The sequence below is a fragment of the Abramis brama genome (assembly GCF_963993115.1).
Source record: "Abramis brama genome assembly, chromosome: 9".
NCBI lineage: Eukaryota > Metazoa > Chordata > Actinopteri > Cypriniformes > Leuciscidae > Abramis > Abramis brama.
In genome coordinates, this window is record NC_139971.1 from 16,607,521 (window position 1) to 16,632,399 (window position 24,879).

Genomic DNA, 24,879 nt, shown 5'->3' on the forward strand with positions numbered 1-24,879 from the left:
TCAAGTCCAGACCGAACTTCCCGACCTCAAATGTTGTGGGCGGGGCTAAGTTCGGCTGGCATCCAGGCTAATAGATAGCTATATTTTGATCCAGAAATCTTACATATTGTGCCTTTAAATGGATAGAAGCAAATATGTTGAATTGAGCCATAAATTATTTAAATTTTAACATAATTTGTAATTTAAGCGAAACTATTTGTAATTATTTTAAAGTTTTATGCATCTGTAAACTGCACGATTATCATTTAGAAATCCCCCATTCACGTGTCTAAATTTAGTTAGTCCAATTAAGTAGCACCTTCGTTCAATCTCTTCTGCTGATACACAGAGCATTAAAACTAAATGAGAAGAAGAGTTAGCTACTGACATTGATAATGAAACATGGGATGACATTTGGTCTTATGCTAAGAAAATATCTGTTTGTACACGTACAAGAGAAATACAATTTCCATATTTCCCCTAACAGCAGATATTTTTTTAACCCCTCTCTATTGCCTATGTGTTTAAAATGTAAAACTGAAATAGGTATTTTAACACATGACTCTGTGGTCATGTAACAGACTGCAATGGTATTGGTATTTGGTTCAGGGGGAAATGGAAAAGATCTTTAATATTCAGTTGGATTTTGACCCAGTCTCACTGGTGTTTGGTATCCCTTATGGACGCATTGTTTCATATGCTAATAAGAAATTGTATAATATCCTTTGCTGCCAGAAAATATTTTACTTAATTGGATTAGTGATAAATCTCCATCTCTTAAAGGTTGGCATAAGGTTATTTTTTAGTTGATTCCCCTGGAGCTATCTGGACTATTTGGAAACTCATCTTTGCCCTATTATATTACAAGGAATATTGTAATTGTATAACTCTCTGGACATTGAACCTTTGTCCTCTTCTGCATCTTTTTGAAATATGTTATTGTTTTGTTTTTATTTTCTAATCTGTTTTATTATGGTGTAGTTCTGTTTTATATACAAATCTGAGCAATTGATGTTCCTTTATTTTTATTGTATTGTATTGTATTTTTTTATGTCTTGTTATATTTGTATTATAATGAAAATTCAGTAAACATAATTAGAAAAAAAAGTAGCACCATCTGCAGATAATTTATTAAACTATAAATTCTGTCATTATCCACCCACACTCATGTTGCTCCAAACTCATGATTTTTTCAATAGAAAGACATGTTCAAAGACAATGTAATCACTGGTTCATGTTCAATTACAATTTGCTTGTTTTACTAGAAAAAAAAAAAAATTTAAACTTGGGATTTCAACCCAGATACAATTTCATGCTAGCCCTCCATCCTAACTTAAGCGTATATAAAGAACAACTGAGGAGCGTTTTTTCTCTTTTCTCTGTCTTGCCTAAAGGCACCAATCAAGCCAGGACTGGCACTGGTGCCCCCCTCAAAATGTATAGGTGCATAATGTCCCTGGTTATAATATAATGAAAACATTTTATACAGTTTATACAGAATGTGACAAAGATCTGAGCGGTGCTGCAACTACCCATTACAGGAACATCACATTCTTCCATCATAAAATCAGCTTGTACATTGTCATTGTACATTGTACATTAATTTTATTAATGTGGTCCAGTGCAATGATGTTTAATGAGTATAAAATCTGCCTCACAGGATGATACCAATCTGGACATGGAAACATAAAATTATCAGAATTATTTCAAAGGTCAAAAAATACACAAAGTCAATGACATTTAAAAAGCAGGCTGATGAATGTGATTCCATTTTGCCAGACATGTGCCATTAGTTAATGAGCCCTGTGTATATATCAGCCCCGTTGAGAACAAAAGCTCTGGTCAAATGACATATAATTACCATAAACACCCATAGCGCCATTGTCCCATCTTTCTCCGTTCAGCAACTTCAGTCATATAACGTCAAACTACAGAGAAATTGAGTTTAGTGGAGTTTTCATTATCATTTCATAATAAAGAGAGACAATCGGCAAGGAGGCTGCGTAATAGATTGAAATGTCATGCTTGACTGAGGACTGTGAATAATTAAAGCATTTTTAGCTGATTTCATCTGACCATTCAGCACAGCAGCCGTAGATAAGGATCTCTCCCTACCTCCTTTCATTTCTTCTCTCTCATTACATTATAAAGGCTGAGAAATGAGATGTCATCAATAAGATGTGTGCCTCCAGCAGGTTTTGCCCAAAATGCAGCATATCATTCAAATGAAATAACTCTTATCAGAGGTCAGACACAGTGTGATTGGGGAAAGGGTATGACTTGCATGTGAGTTTACCCACCGGATGAGTTAGAGGCACTATAGTGCAATGAAGAATAATAACCACATCAGAGTTGAGGCAGAAAAGCAGACAGAGAAAATGGCAAATGCAAAAAAGGCTCAGACTTTTTATGATGTTTATGATTATGTGTGCGTGTGACCTAGTTTCCCATAATTCCCCGGCGAGTTGGTCTATATGCAGTGAGGGGTGTTGATGTAGAGATACTCGACCACATGAATCTTGCATCACACCTACATACATATAATGCTTCACTCACAAAGACAACTGATCTCTGTTTACAGAGCAACTCATATTAATCTTACACAGATTACCTTTTGCAAGAGTAAACATGACCAGAGTTCTCAATATACTTAGAAAAAGTAATCTGCCCCAGGTTAATCTGTGTCAGTTCTGACCTCTCCTCCTACTCTGGGTCATCACCACTGGAGGATCTGAAGGTCTAAGTCGTGATCTAGCTTCCTGCTTTCTGTGGTGGATACACAGTGACGGTCGTAGGCTTCTGTGCTGCAGCACCCCAGTGGGTTGTCAGGAATACCTGACTCGGAACTGAGATTAAACCCAAACATCTATAAATCTATAAATACATGGACAATACAATACAATACAACAGGTATTTATTGACAGTGATGAATTAAACAGAAAGCAGGTGAGTAATGGCACAGTCAGAATAATGAGCAGATGAATATGAACTAACTCTCTTTTCCTTTACCGGGGTGACAGCAGAGCAATGATGACAAGAGCGTGATAGTAGAGAGGGCACACACCTCTTCACAGGATTATGGGGAGTAGGTAGTTACATGTAATTGTCCACAGAGTATCTTATAGGAGTTTGCTGGAGTATCACAAGGAAAAAAAATCGCTGGAGAAACACAAGTAGATCTAATAGGTAAGAGCGGGTAAGTAGTCTGTTATCCGTAGTTGAGACCAGGCCAGGGGGCCATTCTTCGTAGCTAAATACATCTGAGATGTACAGATGTGACAGATGCTAGATCTTCTAATCATGATAACTGATCTCTGGCTAATTTGGTTCAAACATATTTGTGGATTTGTTTAAAATATCTGGACTAAGTTGTCTGAGATTATTGCATGTTCTTGGGTGAATTGGAAAGGCCAGATATATCTGTAGCATCTGGACCAATCAGACACACACAAATTATTCATTATATTTAATGAATAATCCAGCAAACTCACTCTCCCAACAAAGGCCTATGAAACTTCCCCCAAAACTAACTTCCCAAATGAAGCTAACACACTGGCAGAACCCGGTGTCCTATTACAGGACACATTAAGACTGATAAGACCTTTTACGACCCCAAAAAGGAATTTGCAGAGGGCTGTGATGCTCACTTAATTCTTGCTGAGAAGGAGAAATAAACCCTGTTAATCCTATATATTCTATATATAACCACTTGATAAATGTATAAACATGTATCTAATTTTCCCATCTCATGATTTTCCTTTTATGTGGTTTGGCCTATGTAATATTTTAAACTCTTTTCGGTTAATGCTTCAGACTTGCATTATGGTTAACCAAAATCATATGTGTGTCATGTTTGGTCTCTAGTAACTGTTTGGCTATGTTTATCTGTTTTATCTAGATTTCTAGTATTTGCACAGGCTTTTATTTCAATGTTGTAAACCCGTGAAGCAGATTTTTTTTACATGACAGCATTAATTAAAGTTTCTTATGGGTCAAGAACATTTTTCTAATGGCACAGCAGACAGCATTTTTTTTTAAGTTATCTGCACCTCCTGCGCTGCATCAAGCCAGTCCCATAATAGCTGTTCAAATTAATGCACAGCTTAGACTAACTGTACATCATGTGTGTAAGACTCCAATAAAGTTTTTAGGTAATTATTCCCTCACAAATAAATCTCTCACTGAGTAAAACTGTAGGGCCTGGAGGCCAAGGAGGAGGCGTAGTGAAGAGCGGCCTAGTTTGAGCCAGGGTGCCAGAGAACTGAGGCAGATCCAAGTGTGATTGAGGACCAAGGCGGAGCTGGGGGGGTTGAGGCGGAGCCTGACAGAGCCAAAGGGGTGGAGGGGCGAAGCGCAGCTGAAGGCCCAGATGTCTGTGGTGCATACAGGGTGACGACTGACCAAGGTGGAGCTGGAGGGACGAGGGAGCCTGGCAGAGCCTCGACGGTTCCATGTACCATGGGGACGAGGAGCCAGGGTGGAGCCGACTGCTTGACGGGCCAAGGTGGACTCGGCAGCCCAAGGCAAAGGTCCTTGTTGGGTGCTGGCTCTGACTCTTCACTAATGATGGACTCTGGCTTAGGTTTTGGGAATGTGATGGGCTCTGGTAGGAACTCTGAAGTGACGTAAGCAGCACTTGTTGTTGTAACTTTTATTTTGACGGCGCGGCAGACATTTATTTTGACTGCGCTGAAAACACCAGAGCCTGAGCACACAGCGCTCACATTTTCCGTCTTCATTAGTTTATGATCTGTCTAACAGTCCTGTCTAATACGTTATTAGATAGAACTGTTATACAAAGAAAGTAGACAGTATATGAAAAAGTATTATAGAGTTTGCCGTGTGGTTGATGGCCCATGTCGCTAGCTGACCGGAAATACATAATCATATTTCACCTGGTCCCCTCAAAGTTGCATTGGATTTTCTCCTTAGCATAAAGGTTGAGAGGTCCATCTATCACTGTTTTCCATGTTCGTAGAGTTAGTTTGTGGAGTAAATATATAGGCTATAAACTGTGTGTACACAGCTTTTTTTTTAAATGGTGGGTGCCGGCGTTTCACGTGCGTCCGGCCAATCAGCATACACTTACATCACTGGTAGTTCCTATTGTGCTGGGTTCTGAAGTAGGAGCTAATTTAGTTCCCCCAAAAGGAGTTCCTAGAACCAAATTCGTTCCCAGTTCATGCAGTGCAAACGCTCCAAAAAGTGGGTACTTCTGCCATTAGTTCTAGGAACTATGAAAAGATTCGTCTGGTGCGTGCGAAAGCCCCTAGGAGCAGTGGTCCTCAAACTTTGGTCGCGCTCCACTTTAAACATTTAAAAAAATCTGCCTGCTTGCTGCTTATTTAGCCCCGCCCACCGATTTGCGCATGCCATGTAGTAGATAAATAACGAGAGACGTAAACGCAGGTAATTGCAGAAACCAAATGGTAAAGATAGCACCAAAGACAAAAAGACGCTGTGAAGTGCCAAATTGTGAAAAAAACACAGCCTTTGCATTACCTTCTGTTTTGTGCAAATGGGCGGCCGGAGCGCATTAAGGGTTTTCTGTTAGAACGGTGTCGTGTAAGTTGTGTAACTAATGATCGTTGCGACGGAAATGAATCAATCAACTTTAAGCTGGACAATAACTTTATTCTAGAGCTGCTGTAAAGCCAAAACAATCTGCTACTTTAATTTCCTATTATCACTGTAAAGCTTGTTTGAAACAATCTATATTGTTAAAAGCGCTATATAAATGAAGGTGACTTGACTTGACTTGACCTTCCTTCTGATCCAAACATTAGGAAGGAGTGGATTATCTTTATCTTTAAAGTTCCAGACCGCTTCAGTAAGAACTTGGTCATTTGTTCACTTCATTTCACTTCAGATTAATTTACAAACAAGGCACAATTCGAAGCAGGATTTTCAGAAAGACTGAAATTAAAAGACGATGCTGTACCGAGTATTTTGGACCTGACAGTAATATCGCACCACACTGTGAGTAACTGTTTTTATTACATGGTCACTATTGCCATTATTACAAATCGTTTGACCTGTACTGAGTATGTATGCGTTTTTAACCTGTATGACTGAATTTCACCGGCTGCCATTTCTCAACATCAGAAGTTTTAAAAACAATCCCACACGTGTACTGACATTGGCATTGAACATTTTTAAATATGCAACAGGGTTCCCACACCTTGGTTAACTTCAAATTCAAGGACTTTTCAAGGACTTTCCAGGTCCAATACCCTCAAATTCAAGGACTTAATGTGGGGACAGATTTCAAGTGAGAGCAAGGTTACATCGTGTTACCTTTTAAGATACATTGTTACAGTTTTGCGCACATGAACGCCATGTCAACGTACAACACAACGTACCTCACGGGAAACACTTAACGTAATGCGTAAATGCGGGTAACTAAGGTAAATCAAGCAAGCTAATATGCATAGGCCACGAAGTTTTGACGAAATAACACATTAGCAGACCGGAGGGAATAATATGGATTTTTTTTTCCAGAAAACTTCTTGCACAAAATAAATTCAAGCACTTTCAAGGACCTGTACCTATGCGCGTTTATTTTTCAAAAACTTTCCAGGGCCTTGAATTTTTTTTGTCAGATTCACAAACTTTCAAGGACCCGTGGGAACCCTGATGCAAATCTGCTGACCAATCATTCCAGTGGGCGTTTATTTCTGAGTCTACAATCCGCCACACCTATTCAAACCGTGTGTTTCGATGAGGGGGCTCAAAAACAGGACAGAAAATGACCTATTACTTTTAAATTGAGATGTTTTTTTGATGTAAAAATATGATATCATTATAAGTGGACCTCAGAGAACAGTACTAAATAATAAAAAAGGCAGTTCTTGACCCCTTTAAATTGAAAAACGTGCAATAAAAACCACCTGCAATAGTCTTATTTTTTTATGTCATTGAATCATATAACAGTAAGAGAGAATAATAGATCAGAACTTAACTTTTAATTTAAATAAACAAAAACATTATATTTCATTGATGCTTTGGATGAACAATATATAAAAGCGCTAAACAGCTTTTGACAGCGCCTCACAAGCTCAGCTTCTTGTTCGTCTTCTCACCGGAACACACACAGCAGTGGAGTGGCGCGTTCACAATGGCAGCTTGGCAGTGATTCGGCGCTTGGCGCTTGGTTCCCACTCTGAACGAGCTCGCGAGTCGCTGAATAGCCAGAATGCTCTCGTCTGAAGGCCACGCACTCATTTGAGCCGAGTCTATAACTGCACCCAGGAAGGAGATCCTCTGATTGGGAAGCAGAGAGCTCTTGGCTGTGTTTATTCTGAGTCCCAGGCATTCCAAATGGCTGAGGAGCACAGATCTGTGAGAGTTCAGTTCCGTCTCTGACTGGGCCAGAATGAGCCAGTCGTCAAGGTAGTTCAAGATGCGCATTCCCTTCTGTCTCAAGGGGGAAAGTGCTGCATCCATGCACTTTGTGAAAGTGCGTGGGGCCAGGGACAACCCGAACGGCAGAACTGTAGGGTGGTAAGCCACCCCTTTGAACGCGAATCTCAAAAACGGTCTGTGACGAGGGGTTATTTGGATATGAAAGTAAGCATCTTTCAGATCCACTGAGAAGAACCAATCCACGGGCGAACTAGCGCAAGGATTTGTTTCAGGGTTAACATCTTGAAAGGCCGTTTCATAAGGGCTTTGTTCAGATGTCTGAGATCTAGGATAGGCCTGAGGCCACCATCCTTTTTGGGAACAAGGAAGTAGCGGCTGTAGAAGCCTGACTCGCTGTGGGCTGGAGGCACTTCCTCTATCGCCCCTTTTTCCAGTAAACTCATTACTTCGGTGTGGAGGACGTGAGACACGTTGCTCTTCACCAAAGTGTCGACTATGCCCATGAAGCGGGGTGGTTTGATAATGAATTGGAGCGAGTAGCCTTGTTCTACCGTGTTCATAACCTACCGTGACACAGCAGGGATGGCTTTCCATGCCTTGGCCCGGTTATGGGTTGAATAATTTAGTGTGGCGGCGTGCTGCATTTGAGCAGGGAACTGACACTTGTGTGGTGTGGAAGAGGAAAATTGCTCTTTTGCCGAGTATTTTTGTTTTTTATTTTGTTCACTATAACAGTGGTCGATTGCAAAGAGGATTGGATCTGGATACAGTTTGCTGGCTTGCTCGCTGTTCTGCTGCTTGGCTTTGCTGATCACGGTGAGGAAGGCGAAGGCTTGTAGTCGAGCAGTTCTGCAAGGTCCGTAGATCGTCGCTGAAGGAGATAAATCTGAATCCATAGTGAAATCGAGCGTCTTTTATAGGCGGTGGGCTCTTCTGGTGGGCTCTGCGCTCAGTTCGGCGGGCTTTGCACCGATTGGTTCGCACAGTTACGCCGCTCTGCCATAGGTTCGTGCAGTTACCACTGACCAGCCAATAGCGTGCGAGTAGTCCCTGCACTGTAATGGCTGTGCAGTAGCACTGCATTATTATACAAAAGGCTTCAGTATTCTGAAAAAAGGAGTTTTCCCCATAGCGTATAGCTACGCAATACGACTGACCGTTCGAAAGGGAACTGTATTTTTTTTTTTTTTAACTCCCAATTACTCGCTGTTTCAAAGTGATAGCTTGCAGTAGAGTCCACTGTAGGGGGCAGGAGGAGGAACTGCCTTTGTTGTCATAAACACTATATTCCTCATAGCAAAAAGGCTTTTACAAGAGAAAAAGAAATTCATCATACTTCTTGCAAGACCAAATGATACCAAAAGAAAACATGGACTGCTGAATTAAAATTAGCTTTGTGTTTAAAGGGGTCATATAATGAAAAAAAAAATTCTCTCTGATCTTTTAAAATAAATGAGTTTATGTACTGAGAAAACCTTTTTGTATGTTCCCCATTACAAAAAGACAGTCCATAGAACAACCAACTAAACGGCAAAAATGGCTATTTTATGAGCGCCCACATTTGCCCATCAACAACAATTGTTTACGGTTGACTCGAAAATGGAACAGTGCAAATTATATAATAATCAAACCTGCTGTTGTATATTACAGTACTGAAGCATGTTTCATATTTAATGTTTCAGTTAAATATTTAAACATTCAGTCATACAGTATTACTGTAAAAAAGAGGGCATTGTGCATTGATAGAAGTTGATACAATTCAAATTCAGCTGAATAATGTCACTATTGTCTTTTTAAAGCTGTTTTGAATTGAATTCTGTTTGCATCATTGAATCATTACGTTCCTGTTTATCACTGTAAACCTGCTTCGAAACAATCTGTATTGTATAAAGCGCTATATAAATAAAGGTGACTTGACTTGACTACAAGTTATATGTATAGCCTACAATTGTGAATAAAAATAGCTGTCTATGTAACCATTAACAATTCCAGAGAAAAACAAGACAAAACAAATTAGTTAAGTAATCACCTTCAGCCTCTAGTGCAGCACTCTTAATCAAATTAAGGGTCTCCAAATAGAGGTAAGAGCTATAAGCAGGTTTGATTAGGACAATTACATTAATCAGAGTTCAGGTGATCAATCAGTAGAAGGTGATGGACAATTTACAGCCCAGCTCTCTACCTGCAATGGAGGGGAGAAAAGAAGAGAGGAGACTAGTAGGAAGCTTTCTCTTTTCTCTATTGACATGAAAAGTATGCATGCATCTCTTGTGAAAGAGACATTCACTTTAGCTTCTTTTAAAAAGAGTACAGTAATAATATAATTTGAAAGAATATACTTAAGTGCACATTGAATGTAATGTTGTGTTCTCTATGTTTGTCCTTGCACATTTGTTATGCTTCCCGTTTCCTGTTCTGTCTGCCATCTTTGTATTCCTTTTGTATTTTTTCATCCTGGTTGTGTCCGAAATCGCACAGGTCCTTTTTTTGAATACTCTGCGACCGCTAAAAAAAGTATGTTCTTTATAGTATGAATGTGTGTAGTATGAATGTTATCTGGATGTACTACATTTCGCCATCATGTCATTATCATGTGACCTACCAGCATCAGTTACATCGCTTTACTGTCATTCATAAATCCTCTCCTGTGGCCTCATGGGATAGTAAAGTGTCCATCATATGCACACTTCAAAATCTCGTAGGCAGGTAGGTCATCCGGGTACTTTTTGCCTACTCTTTTATGGCTATTGTGAATTCGGACATACTTCTTTTGTAACATACTGTTTTTCGCCAACTTTATGGTAGGGAAGTATGCGATTTCGGATGCACCCATTGTTTTCCATTGATTGTCTTCTTATTCTTCTTGTTTTACGGTGGATCGCAGACACATAAGTGCATTTCCGCCAACTATCACCCAAATGGACCATTAACATTCTACCTACAATCTCTTGATTTACCTTACTCCAGAAACCTATATACAATCACCCTTAATTTTTTTACCCGCATAGAGGCTGAAGCTTCATCCTGCCCCTTGATTGTCTCCTCCAGGTGTGTCTTGTAATACCGTATTATCTTGTTAGCCCCTGTGTATATAACATAGCCCTTATGTTTCTCTTGTTTGTTTTTTCGGTTGTTTAATGTGACGAATGTCTGTGCTTCATGCTTTTGTGTTCCCTGTTGTTGTTTTGTTTCATTTATTTAAACTAATGCAATGCAAAAATTATATTGATAAGCAAGCATGCTTGAGCTTCCGTTTATCAAATTTGAGTGCTCTATGCAAGTTCGCTGATCAATGTTTATATGTAAATAAAAGCCTAAATTAAATCTGTTCATCATATAAAGTGATCATGTCTCTTCAGAAGACTTTTATTAAACCACTTGATTCATACAAATTTCTTCTACATTCTCTTTATGAACTTTTTGAACAGTTTGAAGCGACACAAGTAATTGATGACAGAATTTACATTTTTGGGTGAACTAACCCTTTAAGAGCTTTTTGACCTACTTATGTAGGACTTCAGTACATCTTTATATGTAATTTCATAAGTATTTTTATTGTCTTTGAAATATAGTGTATCACTTTTTTTTACAGTCCTGTTTCCTATGCACATACTATGCACTTATTATTGTAATTGCAATAACTGGGTAATAATTAGGTACTAAGCCTAGGTACTAAGCCTTGCTAAATTACTTCTTGAAGGTGTACCATGCCACTTGGTGCAACTGGTACTTCACCGTTTCAGCTCCTCTATGGCAGGCAAATGCGCACAAGGCTGTCTATTTTGCTATCTACTCTACTACTACTTTCTGTTCCCTGCCGCTGGTGTCGCGGGCACACACCCCGGTTTGACTCATGGCAGTTTGGTGGTGGCAGTTGACCCCGATCCAGAACAATGACTTAAAGGTCTCGTTGTCGAAGGGAGAGGTGATGGCAAGATGACAAAACTGTTTGGTGTAAGAAAAAAATTCATGGTTCTCTTGAGCCACAGCAACGAACCTGACTGCATATACACATGGTGGTCCGGTCATCTGTCACGGGTGATTGCAGGCAAACAGACGAAGATGAAGAAGAGAGTTCCAACATGAAGTTTTAACATTAAGAATCTAAAATAACAGGCAAACAGGTAGAGCAACACACACTAAATGTAAGAGCGACTGGACAACAAACAGAGGAAAAGGAGGAACTTGAGTACTGAAACAATTCAAGGTAATTAACCCTCTGGGGTCCAAACACGCCAGCGAATTTTGCTCGATTTTTTTTCACATAGCAGCAAAATAGACTTTAAATACTCCGTCATTTTTAGTCATACAGACTTAAAAAATATGAAAAAATAAACTGTTAAATGTCTACTTTTTTATGTGTCCACTTACAATTGAAATAAAACATTGTGCTTTTGTAAAATAAAGAAAATAAACAGGGTGTGCTTTCTGCCTCTCCGTCTCCGTAAACTTTTTTTCTGGTGCACGTCTCTAAACTTAAACAAAACTCAGCGAATACTAGTCACCCAGGCATGAGATATATAGCTTTATAATAATTTAAGTGTGTACTTTTAAATGATCTAATTCAAAACGAAAACAAATATTCTCTGTTTATGTAATGTATATGAAAAGTGAGAGATGTCAGTCGTTCTCATTTCAGCTCATTATAGCTCATTATCTGTTAATGTGAACACGCACACGGAGAGTGTGCGCTATTCAAACGCAAATGATCTGAGGCAAAACATGCAAACGTGTCAACGCCCACATCAGCTCGATAAAACACACAAAGTTTAATCAGATTAAAGTACTTTAAGTCGTCTTGTGAGGCTGTGAGGAATAATCCTGGGAAATTTACCTCAGAAGTGCGGTTTAGTTTTATTTCGAGGAGCAACGGATCCAGCTGAGGATTGTGAATAGTAAGTTTTTTATTCTTAAGTGCTTTGTTCTAATCGCGATATGGAATAGTGTATAGTGTACTGTAAACCGCAAAAAGACTGTTTAAATTTGAATCGCGTTTCTGTAAGTGAATGAATGAATGGCACAGATGCGAGCTGTTGTTTACTACAGCTCGCAAAAAGACTGTTTAAATATGAATCGCGTTTGTGTGAATGAATGAACGGTACATATGCGCACTGTTGTTTTCTATGTTACAGACGAAATATGAAAGACAACATTTCGTTGACTAGTTTTGGATAGATTATAAAGTTTTTACTGTAAAATAGACTACTGCCACATCAAATAAGCTTTTGTTAGCCAGTTTCTGCTCACGTTAAATATATAGTATGTTTTGTCGAAAATAAACTCATCAACTAAGATGTTATTATATTGTTTGTTCCAATTGTTTGTATGCAGCAAAACACTGGATAATTAGAGATGTGCGGATGAGCTCCAACGTCACCCGAATCCGCAGCCAAAAACAAATCATCCACCTGCACCAATATTTTTGTCTGATTTAAGTATCCGTACCCGATGGTCAAATTATGTATTTGTATGTGTTGTTACGCGTGAGGATAAATGGATGATCATCACCTTCAACAGCGGACTCGAGGTGACGGTTGATGCGCGCATCTCTAATGGTAACATAATACATGATGAATGAGCGCTGCTTTTAAATGAACATTTCTTTAAAGGTGCCATAGAATGGATTATTTTATTATTTTATAATGTTTCCTGGGGTGCCCTTATAATGTTAGTATGTTTTTTAGATCAAAATTTGTTATAATTTAGAAATAAAAGGCATATTTCCTAGCCTGATTTCATCCATTGATTTGAACACTCTGTTTGAAGGGGCGTGTCTGCTGTGAGACTTCAGTGTTGTTGCCCACTGCTGTGATTGGCTGACATGCTTGCATATGAAATATCTGGCATTACATGTAGAGCTATCTGGAAAACATTTACTATTACAGCTTTTATATGTTTTTACTATTACAGCTATCGGGATTAACGAATCATGAGAAGTTTTTTTTTAAGTATTTAGATCTATTCCCATCACATAAAAGGTTTCAGTGATGAGCACTGAGCAGATGACAGCCTGTTGATCGCGTGAATGAAGATCTTATCACTGCAACGCGATATACTGATGCATAAACAGTGTTGAACGACTTTGAAAGAAAGATTATCTGTCTGAATTTGAACAATTACACATCAGAAATTCACATAACCCACTGGTTCTCCAGAGGCTCGGATGAAGGAGCAAAAAAATATTTTTGTGTTCATTTGTACAACCAAACACTGAGCAACTGCCATGCTTCGTTCGCTCGTTTGCAAGCCATGATGTCTCTCGAGGAAAAAACAATATCGCGCTGGATCTAGATAACACAATGTAAATTATCGTTAATAAAATCCCTACTTGCCGCTTGCGGGAATATAACGTTAGTTGAAATTGCCCCCTTCGTCCGTTTGAGACGCCGAGAGAAGCCTGGCTGCTTGATATTGTTGTAACAGTCCGTGGTGAAATGGGCAGAGCAACTAAACAACTTCGAATTAAACTGTAGCGGTATCCGATTATAGATAGATCTGCCATTTTCCCTATGATCCTCCTCCTGCTTGTTTCTTCACCTGCAGAACTTCTGATGATTCGGCTGTGCAGTTTCGCCTGGCACTGAGCATGGGCTGGCATATGCAAATTTTTAGAGGCGTACATATTAATGATCCCATCGGTTTCGTCACAGTTGGTGTTATGTGGAGATTCGCCCGTTTTTCAGGGGTGTTTTTCAAAAACGAGATTTAAATAAGAAAGAGAAAACTATGGTGTTTGAGACTCACTGTATGTCATGTCCATGTACTGAACTCTTGTTATTTAACTATGCCAAGATAAATTCAATTTCACATTCTATGGCACCTTTAAAACAAAATTTATTTGACAGAATTTCATTTTCTTAATGGCATAAACAGGCTTTACTCCCTTGAAACTTAAAATGGAATGGAACATACTCATATTTTAGAGAATGTAGTTAATATTTTCGTTAATAATGATTTATCATATCCACCCGCGACCCACCCGAAATTAATCAGAATGTTATTTTTATTAGCCTACTTAACCCGCCCGATCCGTGGATTATCTGCAGAGCCCCCGCGGTTATGGCCGCGATCTGCGCATCACTATAATAATTTTGTCTGCTTCTGCATCCATTGCATATCGAGCTGTTTTACTTCATTTTCCGGGTCAGAACGTCTACATTTGGTTGTTTTGGATTTGGAAATCGGATCTGGGCATCAAGACCTGCAGTGTAAATGCAGCCTAAATTACGCCATATGCTCTCATTGACAAATGCGGAACAATTAGTTAATGCGTTCATGACATCAAGGTTAGATTATTGTAATGCTCTACTGGGTGGTTGCCCTGCACGCTTAATAAACAAACTAAAGGTAATTCAAAACGCAGCAGCTTGAGTTCTTACCAGAACCAGGAAGTATGACCATATTAGCCCGGTTCTGTCAACACTGCACTGGCTCCCTATTAAACATTGCATACATTTTTAAATATTGCTGATTACTTACAAAGCACTAAATGGTTTAGCTCCGCAGTACTTGAGCAAGCTCTTAACGCATTATAGTCCTTCACGTCTATTGCGATCTCAAAATTCCGGCCAGTTGATAATACCTAGAATATCAAAAACGACTGCTGGCAGTAGATCCTTTTCCTATTTAGCACCAAAACTTTGGAACAGTCTTCCTACCATTGTCCGGGAAGCTAGATCAAAGCTAGATTAAAGACACATCTCTTTGACCTAGCATTCACATAATACATTATAGACTTCTATAATTCAATGTTAGGCTGCATAGATTAGGTCAGCCGGAACCGGGAACACTTCCCATAAATCCTGATGTACTCGTTACATCATAAGAAGAATGGCATCTATGCTAATTTTAGTGTCTTTGTTTATCCCGAGGTTTTCCCGCAGCCTGCTGGATCCAGGCTGTATCCAGATCTGACGAAGGACCTTCGCCTGGACCCGATGACAATGCAGTGCTGAAGTGCCAACTAGTCTCTCCCTATGGAGGATCCCTTTACCACTCCAGATAAAGCATTGTCGGGAAAATTCGTTTTGCGTACCTACCCCGAAGTGACAAAATAAAATTCTTTATCAAAATTTATAAGGAAAGACCAGTACTTTGTTTAGGCTTGGTTTGTAGGGAATTACAAACCTGCGCACATATATTCAAACACACATAACTATAGAACCAATTCTTAATGCGCATGTGAACGCCATCAGCGTTTATCACAGGTTTGCGTTTAAAGTCTGTGTAGAGAGAATGGTGTCGTCTTAGCGGCCCCTAATTTAATAACAAATGATCATTGCGACGGAAGCGAATCAATCAAAACTAACTTTAGCTGGAAAATAACTTTATTAAAGAACCTCTATAAAGCCAAAACAATCTCTGTTACCTTAAATTATACGCTTATCTCTGTAAAGCTGCTTTGAAACAATCTACATTGTTAAAAGCGCTATATAAATGAAGATGACTTGACTTGTTTTTTATTAGTGACACATTTGGGGAGAGGATATTCCAAAACTTTCTGAAAATACCGTATGAGAATTAACTGCACAATTACTAGAAATGTTTACCTTGGATATTATACAATTTGTTTCCAACTCTAACTTTGAACCAATTCTGTAGAATGGCCCATATAGCCTATTTGAACAGGATTTGTTTCCAGGTATGACTATGTACTAAAAATGTGCTTTTGATTTTCATTTATATTTGGATTATATATATATATATATATATAGTCCTCACATTCTTTCTTGTGTGACACACCTGAATGAAAGGCTCATTATGCAGCTCATTATGCGGGTCATTGTCTTCTCAGGTGTGAATCACAGTATTATTCATGATCATTCATGCCCCCACGCATATTGCCTTTCCAAACAAAAAGTGTCTTGCAATAATTATATCAATGTATTGTTTTATGTGAATGATTAGGCAGGGTGATTTTCAGATCATTTTGAAGCAAAAACTCTAGTCAAAAGTATTGTGGACACATATTTAGTATGTGTTTTGTGGCCTTATTTCAGAAACTTTAATTTTTAGTTTTTTCAATAACCATGCATAAACATTATTCTCTCAAAAATACAAACATGTACATACATGTTGCTCACATATTATGGCAGCCCTGTTTGTGCTAAATAGAGTGTAATTACACCTTTGCCATTAATATGTTTATAAGCAACTGAAAAAAGCACAAGTGTCAGGGTATGTCAAAACATCTCAAGGACCCCAAAAACCCCTTAGACCCCAGAGGGTTAATAATACACAGCTGAAACAAACAAACAAACAAACTCATAATGACGTGACCATGGTAACAAAGGAGTGGCGGGAAAATCAAACAAAGGAAGACATAATGAAAACAAACTGAATGTCTATGAAAAATAAATGAAGTTCCTAAACGTAAGTTAGGGAGGAGTGAGCCCATCTAATCTTTCAATCAACAGCCTGAGTATATAAGCAGCCGCTTACCTCTCTCTAGTATCAGCTGTTCCAGTATCCCTCCACCTCCCCAAACTCCACCTTCATCTCAGGTTCCTTGCCCTTCAATTATTATATCCTACATTTAGCCACTGGGGGGGTATATCAGAGCTCGAGTTGAAGCTGCTTCATCGAGCCCCTCTTCAGTGGACAGCAAGCCAAATAAGTTTAACCTAATATCTTAAAGATTTTATGGGCAAACAAACTCGTTAAAACAAACTAAACATACTGTAACTGTGACACCAGCACTGTATTGGCAGAAAAGTTCTTGCAAATACAAATAATCATTCATGATGTGCTGTCTGTGATAGACTATCTAGGCTACTTAAAGTTGCAACAAAACGAAAGTAGCAACAGATATTTTCTTCCATATTGTGATGTACATCCAAATGTAACAGATCCAAAAAGAAAAATATTAAGTAGAACGGGGTTCTATTCTGTTTTGTCATCAGTGTTTGATTGGATTTTGAGATGTCGTCATTACACTCAAAAATTAATGTGAGTATAAATCACCAGAGAAAAGTCAGTTTTTTTTTTTTTTACCACACAAAAAAAGTTATGGCATTTGATTAAATCATTCACAAAATCTCTCCACCTTATCTTAAAGACCCCCTGTGGTGAAAATCTAGTGTGGTGTTTTTAATAAGACAAACCATGTGCAAATTCATAAGTCAACACCATTACTAATTATTTTCTCTTTAAAACTGCAGTGAAAAAGAGTCTCAAAAAAATTGCCAGTGTTTCAAAGTAACTACCTTGTAACCAATCACGTCAACGTGTGGGCGGGCTTTAACTATGCTGCAAAGCAGGGGAGTCTCAAGAGAAGCCTCAAGAGAAGCCAAGTTATGATATGAAAATCGGGTACATATAGCAATATAGCGGGTCATTTATGTATATTACGATGTTATGATGAACTATATGCCTTTCTCCACTGACGTTCTAAGTTGTTAAAAGCGTTTCTAAGGATGCTGATTTTTAGAAGGGAGCTGTCAGACTCTGAGGTGGCAAAACAGAACATGGTTTGTGTAACATAAGCAACACATTATTATCTGTTTGATAACGTAGTCAAGCAAAAGACTAATCATATTAATTACCGTAATGTGTCCGGCGTTGTAGAGAGCGATACATAAAACGCATCACCATTCTGATACATTAACTTGTATACTAATCTGTATAATTCACTCTTCGACGACTTCTGAATCAGTTTCTGGTTCAAACATGTATGGCTTAATTAAACCAGTATTTCCATGTGCCATTGTGCAACATTTACTACAGTAAAGTTGAGAGAGTGGATCTCTGCAAGTGGTGCTCCCTGCAGAGACAAACGACGTCCAACGATCTGAGCGAGTGAGTGGAGGCGGGGCTAATTTGCATATTCATGTACCCCTACTAAATGAAGCAAGGGTATAGTTACAATCAAGCTATTTTAAGGCATGAATACATTTTTGGTAACACTTTATTTTGATGGTCCCTTTTGAACATTCTGTTGACTATAAGTAACTTTGCAACTACGTCAACTAACTCTCATTAGAGTATTAGTGTACTGTCTGCTTAATATCTGATAACTCTTTATTGTGATGGTCCTCCAACAGACACTCTACTGACTATAAGTAACTTTGCAACTCAAAAAAATTCTTCTGACTGAAATTTTTTTTAGGCCAAGTCATATTCCTTTAACTTTTTAAATAGTCGAGACCAATAGCGTTTTAAGGGGAGACGTTTTAAACCGCTTTAATATTGCCAGTTTGCGTATTTTAAAAGCTATTTTAATCTATGAAAACCAGGCAGGGAGCATGTGTACTGTAGAGCACGAACGGCAGCATTATGACTAGATTCTGATTGATGGCGAGCTAGCACTTTTTTTGCCATTATTGCCATATTGAAGTCTGTGGCTGTGACATACTGTGCAAAGACACGTAATGCCGAGTTCAGACTGCGCGATTTTAGCCCCGATTTTGGCTCGCCGACAGGTTTTGAGAAATCGCCGACAAATGCCCGAAATCACAGGCAAATCGGTGCTCGTTCACGCGAGTGACAATCACGCAGTGTGAATGAGCAAAGACGCGATCTGAGAGAATCACAGACGAGTCGCCGACGCTCGTGAGATATTTGGCATGCTAAATATCTGGACCTGTCGGCGATTCAAAATCCTGCTGTGTGAAAGTGTTCTGACTGAAAACTACATCGGCGATGACCGACAGCCAATGAGAGAGCAAGATACAGAGCAGCGGGGAGTTCGGGGAGGAGTTATAGGTCACAATATCAGTATTTTAATAGATATATTTACAATTATATCAAACAGAAACAAAGCACAAACATTTGCTTGACCAGCAGCAACAGCAGCACATTGCAAAATTATTTATTTACCCCCAACTCTCTTTGCAGAACACACAACTATACTGTCCTTGCTCCCCTTGTCTTCCCAGCCATTTCCTCAAACATATATGTTTTTCTTTTTCTCCTTTTCGCTGCAAATCAGTGCACAGATAATTTGGATCGCAAGCTTCTTGCAGGCTATCATTTTTAATAACAATTTCAGTCTCGCGCGAGAACTGTGGTCTTACGCACGCGGGATTTTGCGCTATTTCCTTTTCACTTCTCGCGTGTGTTTGGTTGCGAAACGTAGTTTGCGGACCAGACAGAAGTTGTCGGCGATTCTTCCTCCTGAAAGTCATGCAGTGTGAAACCTCATGTCGCCGATGCATCGTGCAGTGTGAACACACCAGCAACTGAATGTTACCTCAGATAGTCACGCAGTGTGAAAAGAACAGTGACCCGACTACTTTGAAAATCGTGCAGTCTGAACTCGGCTTAACGTTTAGCCCACGAACTAAAAGGCTTGCCATTCTCCCCCATTTCGCTAAACCAAGCCCATCTCCATTTATTTTTTACACTTTTATCGATCTCCGGTACATCGGAGCCTTCCTGCATTATAAATGTGTCCATGGTAACTGAAATATAGTTCTACCTCAGCGCTCAGCTGTAGCAGCCTGACATGCACTTCTCCAAAACTAACGCCCGTTTCACACATACTCCGTGTGCAGTGCGTATGCGGTGAACACGGAGCAGTTTTTCCGTGAGCGGTATTAGAAAACCCGGAGTGGACCATCAGCGAAGTGATTACAGAATGCTTAGAGTGGAGAGAGGAACGTGCTTTTGCTCCACTCCAGGCTTTGATCACATCCCCCTCAGCAGGGTGAATACACCTCGTCTTTCCTTAATTTAAGACCTATTCAAACTAAAATTAAGACATTTATTACACTATTTGAGAAATGAAAGCCTATTTACGGCCTTAAAATTATGAAAAGTGAATTTAAGGACAGACGAGAACCCTGCAATTGATGGAAATCCGTCATAGACTCGCTGCAATTAACGGAAATCCGTCGTAGCGACGGAGAACTTTAATCCCTGGCAACTACATGTCAAATTATTCTAACCCTAACCCTACCAGTCTACTAATACTCTACTAATACTCTAATGAGTGAGTTATACCAATTACTAATAAACCAGTGAGTTATGATAACCATAATTAATTAAAAAATAATAACAAAAAAACAGTTTGCAACATCAAGCAGCACAATGGACTGTTTTTGAACAGCTAAAATAACAGAAAATGGCTGACACCCGAAGCCTTGCACATTCATATATATATATATACATAAATATATATATATATATATATATATATATATATATATATATACATACATATATAAAATGTCTGCATCCACTCTTACATTAAAAAAATGCAATTAATAGTAATTCAAAGTTAAGAAATGGGGATGTCAGAGATGACAACATCGTATGTAAAATAATAACATTGAAGAAAAAAATAAATGAAGTTCCTAAACGTAAATTAGGGAGGGGTGAGCCAATCTAATCTTTCAATCAACAGCCTGAGTATAAGCAGCCGCTTACCTCTCTCTAGCATCAGTTGTTCCAGTATCCCTCCACCTCCCCAAACTCCACCTTCAACTCAGGTACCTTGCCCTTCAATTATCATATCCTACATTTAGCCACTGGGGGGTATATAGGGGGTATATCAGAGTCTCAAGTTGAAGCTGCTTCATCGAGCCCCTCTTCAGTGGACAGCAAGCCAAATAATTTTAACCTAATAAAGATTTTATGGGCAAACAAACTTGTTAATCTATCTTAAAATCCTTTTGCAACATTACTTAGAAAGGTATTAATGGTTTTGAAAAACATACCATTCTCAAGAAGGTTTTGATTAATGAGTCTAAAAGGTCTTGTTACTATTAAAGAAAATGAAATGTTCTGCAATGTCATAGGTCAAATTATCTGATATTTTCAAGAATGTGGGTCTTCAGAGGTCCACTCTGTGATATAATATCCTGTTCCTATAGTTTTCTTGTTACCTGACAACAAAAATAAAGTAACTGCACCCCTTCAATTTATTAAATTAAGTGTCATCTTACCTGTCTAGGAGTCCTTTCTGATTTACTCCTGCACCACTCCCAGTCAGTCAACTCTATTTTACGACACTCCTCGTGGGACAACCTCCTCTCTGGAATGTCAAATACTGACAAGTTGTCGAGGTGAAGATCCTCACCATCGCAGGTTGAAACCTGAGGAGAGACACTGCATGGCCTGTCCCTTTCTGTGGAGCTCAGAGGCTGGCTGTCCACTCTCTCCTCGAGCAGCAGCTCACTGTGGAGGGAGCTGTCCTTTGCTGCAGCGGTGCTGATATTACAAATCTGACCGCTGTCCAGCACTGCGGCTCTGCTTTCAGAGAAATTGCAGCTGTATAAACTGTTAAAAGAGGGTTTCTCAATGGATGGTGACTTGCCGTGGGAGATCTTGTAAATACCATAGCCTTGGTGGAAGGAGAGGTTGAATTCAAATCTCCTTTTCTTTGCTGTAATAAACACATAGATAATAAAGGCAATGTGGAAAGGTAATTTTGCTTTGTTTCTCACACGCACATAAATTAGATTATATTTATATGTATATATACACACACATACACATCATTTGTACAACCTAAGGTATTTTAATATGGATAGTTTAAAATAAACAACCTGGTTCTTTTTATGAACCAATAAATATAATCAACAAAAATATGTAAGGCTGATGGAGTATTTTATCAGTTTACCAACCGGTGGAAAGCTCAGAACTTAAGCCTTGGTGACAGTTGATGAAGCAGCCACACGGCAGATGGATCCAGTGTTCCGAAAACACAAACACAGGGGTGACCGCCGTGGAGAGCAAGGTCAGGAAAAAACAGAAAGTCTCCAAGGACGAGCTGTGCATGTGAAAAGCATGACTCACCAGGATCTGGGTCTGCAAGGGGTATGCCAGTGGAAAAAATAAAGGTGAATAACCAATCATTCCAGCATTTTTGAAAAAACTAAATAATAATGAAGAGAGAAAAATAAGTGAAAATACACTTTTACAGTGACAGGTTAAAACAGAAAATATATCCATGAATCCAGTTCAACAAGACGTTTTAAGCTGGTGAAAGGTTTTTCTTAGGCACTATAAATATGAAAAGATCTGAGGCACTTTATGGGGTTTCTCAGATTCCCAAAATAGCAGAACTTTTATGAGAATCTAAAGGCACTCTTTAAAAGGTCAGTTTTCTGAGTAACTTACATGATGAAACCCATAAGTTCCTGCTAGAACTCTAAAGCTGGTTGTCAATGGTAGCTCCATTGTAAGGGGCCTGCAAAGGCTCTGAGGCACTTAAAAATATTTATTGAAGTTCCTTGAGTATACAATGCTAGGTTGAGGTTCTCCAGATTTGTTCCATCAGTGTAGCAGTCTGAAGTAGAAATCCAAAGATAGGGTGATTGTTTTTTGTCTAATACCTGTTACGAAGAACCAGTGTTTAAATATTGTTTTATTTCAGCTTTTCGTCACAATAATCAACAATCATTAGACTACAACAATAAACCATAACATGCATTATGATACTGATAAAAAATAATATTATTTATTATTCCATTAAATTTATTTAAAGCTGTTGTGCAAACTAAAGAGTGTTAAATTTGTTTTTTGTCTTTTTGTCTAAGTTTGACAATTAAAATGGTTGCTATGTAAAAGTCTGAGGAACATTATTATTTGTCTAGTCGAGGGACCCAAAATGGGGCCTTCTGTAGGCTACCGTTTCGTTTTAGCAGTGTAACAATAATTTACTTAGTGCAATTTTTGTCTATATTTGTCTGACTGAGACACTTTTGAAGTCAATTAAATGATTTTTCAAGTGAAAATGTCTGAACATTGCTTTTATAGCTCTCACCATCATTGGCATCCAGAGAACCATTCGAGCCATGGCAAGAATCATTGAGAAGCGCTTTTGAGAGAAAAACACAGGTGAATAACGAGCACTCTGAGCTCCATCTTTCTCGAAATGACCGGTTGCTGGAGAATACGACAGTGAATACGTCTCCGTTTTCTTCTTAAAACTGGCAATGTTCGAGTTGAATTCATTGTAGGCTCCCAAACTTTTATCCAAGCTATCCCGTGACAGAGAGGGGATCTCACACAGCGGCGCCGACCCGGCAATTTCAAAATAGCTCGGGTAAAATGTTCTCAGGGCTTCCGTTGAGCACATGAGCTGGTAGAAGAGAGGAACCGAACAGACTACCAGCCCACAGAAACACAGTGAGTAAACAGAGAACAGAAGCAGCACGTACAGGCTGTCGTTCTCCGGTAGACAACCGAGAGAAGCGGGGGCGAAGCGACCCCAGCCACACACGGGCAGGACGCTGACCGCGAGACTCACCGTCCAAACCGCCACCACCGCCACAAACACCCAGAGAGGTCGGTTAGGGGTTTGATACACTCCAAAGCGCTTTGTCGCGTAGAAAGTGTAAGCAACTAGGAGACAGGCTTTCATATTGCTTGACAATCCTTGGAAAACATACAGGACTCCGGACAGGGTGCACATAGCGCCCGACCGGTTCGCGTCTTCGTTCGTCCATTGCAAGATCATGAAGAGCGTGAGCGGTACGACGCTGATCAGGTCGTCTATGGATAAAGAAGCTACTATCAGACAGAGGGAAGACTTAGTCCTCATCCTGAGCAGCGATATAAGCGAGTACAAACCTCCCAGGCAAGTGACAGTGGCAATGGCGAAGGATAAACCAAAGAGAAGGTGCCAGTTGCCCTCGACCGCGTCCACATCCTCATATTGGCTGGTTTTGTTCGGAAAAGGTGAGGCTCGTGTCGCCGACATTTTCCTTCAGTCTAACTTTCCTGACTTCACACGTCTCATTCCCTCTAAGAGGATCCGGTGATCAGACCGAGCGCGTGAAAGTTTCCTCCAGCGACAGCGCGCCACGAAGTGCATATAATCTCCCATCCGTTGGTCTTTTTGCAATTGTGCTCAACAAATGTAATGCATAAAGGAACCATTTTTTTCGTTTAAACAGATACATGCACGATTATGACGTGGTTTGCTCTCAGAGCATGTGTGGATAGATGTGTCGCGCGCGCGTAGGTTGATTGTGGCTCGTGCAGCACATCTCTTCAGTATGAGCTCTCAGAAGGGATATATTAGTACAGGGGTGGAGCCACCTTCCTTCATCTGGCACTGCTGGACGAGGAACGTGCGCTTTGTCTAAAATCTAACATTGTATAGCTATACTACGACGTTTGTTAGATACTAGAATAGCTCAATTAGAATTGCAGCGCTACAAATACATCATAGGCTACGTATAGGTCATTAGTATTACAGAATACTTATGTAGGCGTGTATCGTTTGAACACATAATGTATTCTATGAAATAATTCTGTTAAATTTGCGGGCTAATATGGCAGCTGAGGTTGCCAGAAACTGGACGCTATGGTGGTGTAATTCATAATAATATATTTAATAACTGATTACTTTGTACTTTATACTTTTTAAATATACTAATAACCACTTTAATAATACATATGATAACATTTAATCTAATTAGTACTTTCTATAAACAGTAGCTATATCCATGTATAGCCTACAGCGCACAGTGTTGCTATACAAATATAGAACATCATCACAGTAACACACACAACCATAAAGCAATGCTATAAACATTAACAGCATGGCATGTAATACATAAAAAAACATAATATGCATAAATG

The 24,879-nt window shown here is 39.2% G+C and overlaps 1 protein-coding gene across 2 annotated transcripts in view; it reads right to left on the minus strand.

Moving 5' to 3' along the window:
* The window catches only part of LOC311089317 (putative G-protein coupled receptor 149), a 33,657-nt gene extending 9,423 nt beyond the window's left edge, over positions 1–24,234 (minus strand). For both annotated transcript variants that reach the window (XM_084123918.1, XM_084123917.1), the window contains exons 1-3: positions 23,054–24,234; positions 21,912–22,095; positions 21,231–21,670 (exon numbers count right to left, since the gene is read on the minus strand). In XM_084123918.1, coding sequence (XP_083980044.1) covers positions 21,231–21,670; positions 21,912–22,095; positions 23,054–23,992 — 1,563 coding nt within the window. In that variant the 5' untranslated portion in view covers positions 23,993–24,234. The remainder of the gene's footprint in view (positions 1–21,230; positions 21,671–21,911; positions 22,096–23,053) is intronic.
* Positions 24,235–24,879: the final 645 nt, after the last annotated feature.